The following is a 9,342-nucleotide window of genomic DNA, read 5'->3' as shown; positions in this document are numbered from 1 at the left end:
TCTCTTTCTCTCGTTGTTTCTCTCTCTGTTTCTCTCTTTCTCTCCACTGTGTCTGTTTCTCTCTCTGTTTCTCTGTTTCTCTTTGTTTCTCTCTTTCTCTCTTTGTTTCTCTCCTGCTCTGTTTCTCTCCTCTGTTTCTCTCTGTTTCTCTCTTCTGTTTCTCTCTTCTGTTTCTCTCTTCTGTTTCTCTCCTCTGTTTCTCTCTTCTGTTTCTCTCTCCTCTTTTTTCTCTCTCCTCTGTTTCTCTCTCTGTTTCTCTCTTTCTCTCTTTGTTTCTTTGTTTCTCTCTTTCTCTCCTCTGTTTCTCTCTCCTCTGTTTCTCCCTCCTCTGTTTCTCCCTCTGTTTTTCTCTCTCCTCTGTTTTTCTCTCTCCTCCTGTTTTTCTCTCTGTTTCTCTCTCTGCTGCTCTGTTTCTCTCTCTGCTGCTCTGTTTTTCTCTCTGCTGCTCTGTTTCTCTCTCGGTTTCTCTCTCCCGCTCTGTTTCTCTCACTCTTTCTATCCCTCACTATCTTGCGCATTAACGCCCTTTAATTGCCTATCTTTCCTTCTGCATCTCCTTCTTACTACCATCCTCATCATCTATATCATGTGTGTACACAGGGAAACATTATAAATCCCAACTGCACTGATGTGTATGTTTGCACTCTCCATAATTAAGCCACGTTAGAATGGGGGAATAGCTATCTAATGATTAATACACAGCTGTGTGTGTGTGTGTGTGTGTGTGTGTGTTCTCAATGTATGTACAGTAGATACAAACGTGGATAATAAAGCCTCCTCTCTCTGTTGTGTGAGGCCCACAACGAGAACCAGAAAGCCTGGTGGATTAGCCCTGGTGGCCAGGTGATAAATCACTTGTCTCCTGCATTAGGGCTTGGCGCTACGGCTCCCCCCGGAGGTCTCCCAGCACTGTGCCATATGGCAGAGGGGCAGAGCACATAGTGCACCCCTGAACAATGCCTACTCTCCTGGGTTCCTTTTAAATCGCCATAAATGGGCACAGATAACAAGTGGCAGTATTTCTCTCTCTGGCGGGTTGGCTCTATGCATGGGCTTCCTGTTGGTTTTTTTTACGATGCGGAGATGTCAGGATTCCAAATGTAGTTGGACTTTCTATAGGGATTTTGTCTCTGTCTACTCTATTGTATAGTAAGGCCGGGAAATATCCTCATATTGTTGTGTGTGTGTGTGTGTGTTATCCTCATATGGAGCCTGCCACAGCCATATATGCCGGGTGGTTGATATAGCAGTGAGCGGGTCTAACTATCAGATAATGTACCACCAGCCAGGCTGTTTACACTTGATTAATGTGCAGAGGGCCGAAGCCTGGGGCTAAGGTGTTATCTTATCCCATCTTCACACACTCCAGATGGGGGATAATAGAGTGGAGACTCACCCCTGTCACTGATGTGATGGATGGATACTGTCATACATTTCCATACATTGACCCCAGAGCCTAATGGAGTGGAGGGCTGGTTTGGCCTCGGAGTGGAGGAAAAGGAGTGAAACAATGGATGGAGGAACACCCCTCTCAACCTGTACCTCTGCTTTATCTTCACATAGGCTGTCTTGCCATTTGTTTCTCTATCCTGCACTGTGTGGTTCTTTCTCTTCTATAGACGATCTAACTATCAGATCTAATGGAAAGCTCAATAATCAATAATTCAGTGTGTACATTCGTCCACCCCGTAGTATGGATTAACCAGTAAGTACTGTTTATGTAACTACATGACCTCAGGTTATCTGTCTTCTCGTCACCATAAGAAGCTGTGTCGTTAGCTAGCTACTTGTACGGAACGCTAACGTCATCTTACTGAGTCATACGAAGCCACAGACGGCGTGGTTGTGGAGACGACGTGACATCCTGCTCCCACCTCTCCCTTTGACCTCCTCCTTCCCTCCGCTGACCTCATCCTTCCCTCCGCTGACCTCATCCGTCCCACTCTGACCTCATCCTTCCCTCCGCGACCTCATCCTTCCCTCCGCTGACCTCATCCTTCCCTCCGCTGACCTCATCCTTCCCTCCGCTGACCTCATCCTTCCCTCCGCTGACCACATCCTTCCCACGCTGACCACATCCTTCCCTCCGCTGACCTCATCCTTCCCTCCGCTGACCTCATCCTTCCCTCTGCTGACCTCATCCTTCCCTCTGCTGACCTCATCCTTCCCTCTGCTGACCTCATCCTTCCCTCTGCTGACCTCATCCTTCCCTCTGCTGACCTCATCCTTCCCTCTGCTGACCTCATCCTTCCCTCTGCTGACCTCATCCTTCCCTCCGCTGACCACATCCTTCCCACTCTGACCGCATCCTTCCCTCCGTTGACCACATCCTTCCCTCCGCTGACCACATCCTTCCCACTCTGACCACATCCTTCCCTCCGTTGACCACATCCTTCCCTCCGCTGACCACATCCTTCCCACTCTGACCTCATCCTTCCCTCCGCTGACCACATCCTTCCCTCCGCTGACCACATCCTTTCCACTCTGACCACATCCTTCCCTGCGCTAACCACATCCTTCCAACTCTGACCTCATTCTTCCCTCCGTTGACCACATCCTTCCCTCCGCTGACCACATCCTTCCCACTCTGACCTCATCCTTCCCTCCGCTGACCACATCCTTCCCTCCGCTGACCACATCCTTTCCACTCTGACCACATCCTTCCCTGCGCTAACCACATCCTTCCAACTCTGACCTCATCCTTCCCACGCGGACCTCATCCTTCCCACTCTGACCTCATCCTTCCTCCGCTGACCTCATCCTTCCCACTCTGACCTCATCCTTCCCTCCGCTGACCTCATCCTTCCCTCCGCTGACCTCATCCTTCCATCCTCTGACCTCATCCTTCCCACTCGGACCACATCCTTCCCACTCGAACCTCATCCTTCCCTCCGCTGACCTCATCCTTCCCTCCGCTGACCTCATCCTTCCCACGCTGACCTCATCCTTCCCACGCTGACCTCATCCTTCCCTCCGCTGACCACATCCTTCCCTCCGCTGACCACACCCTTCCCACTCTGACCTCATCCTTCCCACTCTGACCTCATCCTTCCCACTCTGACCTCATCCTTCCCTCCGCTGACCTCATCCTTCCCTCCGCTGACCTCATCCTTCCCTCCGCTGACCTCATCCTTCCCACTCTGACCACACCCTTCCCTCCGCTGACCTCATCCTTCCCTCCGCTGACCTCATCCTTCCCTCCGCTGACCTCATCCTTCCCTCTGCTGACCTCATCCTTCCCTCTGCTGACCTCATCCTTCCCTCTGCTGACCTCATCCTTCCCTCTGCTGACCTCATCCTTCCCTCTGCTGACCTCATCCTTCCCTCTGCTGACCTCATCCTTCCCTCTGCTGACCTCATCCTTCCCTCTGCTGACCTCATCCTTCCCTCTGCTGACCTCATCCTTCCCTCTGCTGACCTCATCCTTCCCTCTGCTGACCACATCCTTCCCTCCGCTGACCACATCCTTCCCTCCGCTGACCTCATCCTTCCCTCCGCTGACCACATCCTTCCCTCCGCTGACCACATCCTTCCCACGCTGACCTCATCCTTCCCACGCTGACCTCATCCTTCCCACGCTGACCTCATCCTTCCATCCTCTGACCTCATCCTTCCCACTCGTACCACATCCTTCCCACTCGAACCTCATCCTTCCCTCCGCTGACCTCATCCTTCCCTCCGCTGACCTCATCCTTCCCACGCTGACCTCATCCTTCCCTCTGCTGACCTCATCCTTCCCTCTGCTGACCTCATCCTTCCCTCTGCTGACCACATCCTTCCCTCCGCTGACCACATCCTTCCCTCCGCTGACCACATCCTTCCCTCCGCTGACCTCATCCTTCCCTCCGCTGACCACATCCTTCCCACGCTGACCACATCCTTCCCACCGCTGACCTCATCCTTCCCTCTGCTGACCTCATCCTTCCCTCTGCTGACCTCATCCTTCCCTCTGCTGACCTCATCCTTCCCTCCGCTGACCTCATCCTTCCCTCCGCTGACCTCATCCTTCCCTCCGCTGACCTCATCCTTCCCTCCGCTGACCACATCCTTCCCTCCGCTGACCACATCCTTCCCTCCGCTGACCACATCCTTCCCTCCGCTGACCACATCCTTCCCACTCTGACCACATCCTTCCCTCCGTTGACCACATCCTTCCCTCCGTTGACCACATCCTTCCCTCCTCTGACCTCATCCTTCCCACTCAAACCTCATCCTTCCCTCCGCTGACCTCATCCTTCCCACGCTGACCCCATCCTTCCCACGCTGACCTCATCCTTCCCACGCTGACCTCATCCTTCCATCCTCTGACCTCATCCTTCCTACTCGGACCTCATCCTTCCCTCCGCTGACCTCATCCTTCCCTCCGCTGACCTCATCCTTCCCTCCGCTGACCTCATCCTTCCCACGCTGACCTCATCCTTCCCACGCTGACCACATCCTTCCCTCCGCTGACCACATCCTTCCCTCCGCTGACCACATCCTTCCCTCCGCTGACCACATCCTTCCCTCCGCTGACCACATCCTTCCCTCCGCTGACCACATCCTTCCCTCCGCTGACCACATCCTTCCCTCCGCTGACCACATCCTTCCCTCCGCTGACCACATCCTTCCCTCCGCTGACCACATCCTTCCCTCCGCTGACCACATCCTTCCCTCCGCTGACCTCATCCTTCCCTCCGCTGACCTCATCCTTCCCTCTGCTGACCTCATCCTTCCCTCTGCTGACCTCATCCTTCCCTCTGCTGACCTCATCCTTCCCTCTGCTGACCTCATCCTTCCCTCCGCTGACCACATCCTTCCCTCCGCTGACCACATCCTTCCCTCCGCTGACCACACCCTGTCCTCCGCTGACCACACCCTGTCCTCCGCTGACCACATCCTTCCCTCCGCTGACCACATCCTTCCCTCCGCTGACCACATCCTTCCCTCCGCTGACCACATCCTTCCCTCCGCTGACCACATCCTTCCCTCCGCTGACCACATCCTTCCCTCCGCTGACCACATCCTTCCCTCCGCTGACCACATCCTTCCCTCCGCTGACCACATCCTTCCCACTCTGACCACATCCTTCCCTCCGCTGACCACATCCTTCCAACTCTGACCACATCCTTCCCTCCGTTGACCACATCCTTCCCTCCTCTGACCACATCCTTCCCACTCGGACCTCATCCTTCCCACTCAAACCTCATTCTTCCCTCCGCTGACCTCATCCTTCCCACGCTGACCTCATCCTTCCCACGCTGACCTCATCCTTCCTCCGCTGACCTCATCCTTCCATCCTCTGACCTCATCCTTCCCACGCTGACCTCATCCTTCCATCCTCTGACCTCATCCTTCCCACTCGGACCTCATCCTTCCCTCCGCTGACCACATCCTTCCCTCCGCTGACCACATCCTTCCCTCCGCTGACCACATCCTTCCCTCCGCTGACCACATCCTTCCCTCCGCTGACCACATCCTTCCCTCCGCTGACCACATCCTTCCCTCCGCTGACCACATCCTTCCCTCCGCTGACCACATCCTTCCCTCCGCTGACCACATCCTTCCCACTCTGACCACATCCTTCCCTCCGCTGACCACATCCTTCCAACTCTGACCACATCCTTCCCTCCGTTGACCACATCCTTCCCTCCTCTGACCAGATCCTTCCCACTCGGACCTCATCCTTCCCACTCAAACCTCATTCTTCCCTCCGCTGACCTCATCCTTCCCACGCTGACCTCATCCTTCCCACGCTGACCTCATCCTTCCTCCGCTGACCTCATCCTTCCATCCTCTGACCTCATCCTTCCCACGCTGACCTCATCCTTCCATCCTCTGACCTCATCCTTCCCACTCGGACCTCATCCTTCCCTCCGCTGACCTCATCCTTCCCTCCGCTGACCTCATCCTTCCCACGCTGACCTCATCCTTCCCTCCGCTGACCTCATCCTTCCCTCCGCTGACCACATCCTTCCCTCCGCTGACCACATCCTTCCCTCCGCTGACCACATCCTTCCCTCCGCTGACCACATCCTTCCCTCCGCTGACCACATCCTTCCCTCCGCTGACCACATCCTTCCCTCCGCTGACCACATCCTTCCCTCCGCTGACCACATCCTTCCCTCCGCTGACCACATCCTTCCCTCCGCTGACCACATCCTTCCCTCCGCTGACCACATCCTTCCCTCTGCTGACCACATCCTTCCCTCTGCTGACCTCATCCTTCCCCCTGCTGACCTCATCCTTCCCTCTGCTGACCTCATCCTTCCCTCCGCTGACCACATCCTTCCCTCCGCTGACCACATCCTTCCCTCCGCTGACCACATCCTTCCCTCCGCTGACCACATCCTTCCCTCCGCTGACCACATCCTTCCCTCCGCTGACCACATCCTTCCCTCCGCTGACCATATCCTTCCCTCCGCTGACCACATCCTTCCCTCCGCTGACCACATCCTTCCCACTCTGACCACATCCTTCCCTCCGCTGACCACATCCTTCCAACTCTGACCACATCCTTCCCTCCGTTGACCACATCCTTCCCTCCTCTGACCACATCCTTCCCACTCGGACCTCATCCTTCCCACTCAAACCTCATCCTTCCCTCCGCTGACCTCATCCTTCCCACGCTGACCTCATCCTTCCCACGCTGACCTCATCCTTCCCACTCTGACCTCATCCTTCCATCCTCTGACCTCATCCTTCCCACTCGGACCACATCCTTCCCACTCGAACCTCATCCTTCCCTTTGCTGACCTCATCCTTCCGTCCGCTGACCTCATCCTTCCCACGCTGACCTCATCCTTCCCACGCTGACCTCATCCTTCCCACGCTGACCACATCCTTCCCTCCGCTGACCACATCCTTCCCTCCGCTGACCACACCCTTCCCACTCTGACCTCATCCTTCCCACTCTGACCTCATCCTTCCCACTCTGACCTCATCCTTCCCACTCTGACCTCATCCTTCCCTCCGCTGACCACACCCTTCCCACTCTGACCTCATCCTTCCCACTCTGACCTCATCCTTCCCACTCTGACCTCATCCTTCCCTCCGCTGACCTCATCCTTCCCTCCGCTGACCTCATACTTCCCACTCTGACCTCATACTTCCCACTCTGACCACATACTTCCCACATCCTTCCCACTCTGACCACATCCTTCCCACATCCTTCCCACTCTGACCACATCCTTCCCACATCCTTCCCACTCTGACCACATCCTTCCCACATCCTTCCCACTCTGACCACATCCTCCCCTCCGCTGACCTCATCCTTCCCACTCTGACCTCATCCTTCCCTCCGCTGACCTCATCCTTCCCTCCGCTGACCTCATCCTTTCCACGCTGACCTCATCCTTTCCACGCTGACGTCATCCTTTCCACTCTGACCTAATCCTTTCCACTCTGACCTCATCCTTTCCACTCTGACCTCATCCTTTCCACTCTGACCTCTTCCTTTCCACGCTGACCTCATCCTTTCCACGCTGACCTCATCCTTTCCACGCTGACCTCATCCTTTCCACGCTGACCTCATCCTTTCCACTCTGACCTCATCCTTTCCACTCTGACCTCATCCTTTCCACTCTGACCTCATCCTTTCCACTCTGACCTCATCCTTTCCACTCTGACCTCATCCTTTCCACTCTGACCTCATCCTTCCCACTCTGACCTCATCCTTCCCACTCTGACCACATCCTTCCCACTCTGACCTCACTCAAGCCATGAACTTTGTCAACCTTCAGTCTCTTGACCGTCGATCAACTCATGATGATTAATGATGTTGTTGTTTTTGAATTTAATGTTATTTGTTGTTGTTGCTTTGAGATTTCATTATGTAATGAATAGCGCTATAAAATATTGAATATTTATTGTTATAAATGACTGATGTCCTTTCCATAATGTGGTGCTGTTTAATCACTGGCCTATAGCTTTCAATGTATTATCTTTAATAAGTGCAGCATTCTGATGCTTAGTGTTTAATATTCCAAGTTCAAGAGCCTGCTGGGTGGAACTGCTTCACATGGAGGGAAACGTGCCCCACGTACTGAGAATTACACACACACATACACACACACACACACACACACACACACACACACACACACACACACACACACACACACACACACACACACACACACACACACACACACACACACACACACACACACACACACACAAAGTGAGCAACAGTCTCGTTATCTCTCATTTCTGTTTGGAGCCCCTCCTGTCAATACGAGTGTTCTAGCGCCGTGGTAACTGGAGGAGAGGACAGACCATGCATGGGCCGAGAAGCAACGAGAAGCTAATAGTTTTTACCATTCACGCTCTGAATGCTCCTGATGTGCCATTGGAGGAGACAACGACCGGAAATCAGCTCGGGTCTCTCCAGCCTACCATCCTCAGCCCTGACTGTGTTGGAGGAGAGGATGCTTCTCTCAGATTCCCTCTCTTTGGTCTGATTTCTCTCTGTGATCCTTCACCAAAACATTCCCACCAACCGCCGGCGCACTCTCCTCTCCCCATCCTCCGCTCCTCTCCCCATCCTCCGCTCCTCTCCCCATCCTCCGCTCCTCTCCCCATCCTCCGCTCCTCTCCCCATCCTCCGCTCCTCTCCCCATCCTCCGCTCCTCTCCCCATCCTCCGCTCCTCTCCCCATCCTCCGCTCCTCTCCCCATCCTCCGCTCCTCTCCCCATCCTCCGCTCCTCTACCCATCCTCCGCCTCTCATCTCCATCCTCCTCCGCTCCTCTCCATCCTCCGCTCCTCTCTCCATCCTCCGCTCCTCTCCCCATCCTCCCCTTCTCCCCCATCCTCCCCTTCTCCCCCATCCTCCGCTCCTCTCCCCCATCCTCCGCTCCTCTCCCCCATCCTCCGCTCCTCTCCCCCATCCTCCGCTCCTCTCCCCCATCCTCCGCTCCCCATCCTCCGCTCCCCATCCTCCGCTCCCCATCCTCCGCTCCCCATCCTCCGCTCCCCATCCTCCGCTCCCCATCCTCCGCTCCCCATCCTCCGCTCCCCCATCCTCCGCTCCCCCATCCTCCGCTCCCCCATCCTCCGCTCCCCCATCCTCCGCTCCCCCATCCTCCGCTCCCCCATCCTCCGCTCCCCCATCCTCCGCTCCCCCATCCTCCGCTCCCCCATCCTCCGCTCCCCCATCCTCCTCTCCCCATCCTCCTCTCCCCATCCTCCTCTCCCCATCCTCCTCTCCCCATCCTCCTCTCCCCATCCTCCTCTCCCCATCCTCCTCTTCCCATCCTCTTCTCCCCATCCTCTTCTCCTCTCCCCATCCTCTTCTCCTCTCCCCATCCTCTTCTCCTCTCCCCATCCTCTTCTCCTCTCCCCATCCTCTTCTCCTCTCCCC

At 55.6% G+C, this 9,342-nt stretch overlaps 1 protein-coding gene across 1 annotated transcript; it reads right to left on the bottom strand.

The window, feature by feature from the left end:
• Positions 1–3,448: 3,448 nt before the first annotated feature.
• Positions 3,449–9,122, bottom strand: LOC118936881 (golgin subfamily A member 6-like protein 2; the record flags this gene model as incomplete). Its single annotated transcript, XM_036934451.1, has 4 exons — positions 8,877–9,122; positions 4,811–4,936; positions 4,439–4,549; positions 3,449–3,529 (listed from the first exon to the last, which is right to left on the bottom strand). Coding segments are annotated over exons 1-4 (564 nt in total), but the record flags the coding sequence as incomplete, so codon positions are not given.
• Positions 9,123–9,342: the final 220 nt, after the last annotated feature.

The sequence above is a fragment of the Oncorhynchus mykiss genome, chromosome 2 (genome assembly GCF_013265735.2).
Source record: "Oncorhynchus mykiss isolate Arlee chromosome 2, USDA_OmykA_1.1, whole genome shotgun sequence".
Taxonomy (NCBI): domain Eukaryota; kingdom Metazoa; phylum Chordata; class Actinopteri; order Salmoniformes; family Salmonidae; genus Oncorhynchus; species Oncorhynchus mykiss.
This window is presented reverse-complemented; position numbering and strand designations above follow the sequence as displayed.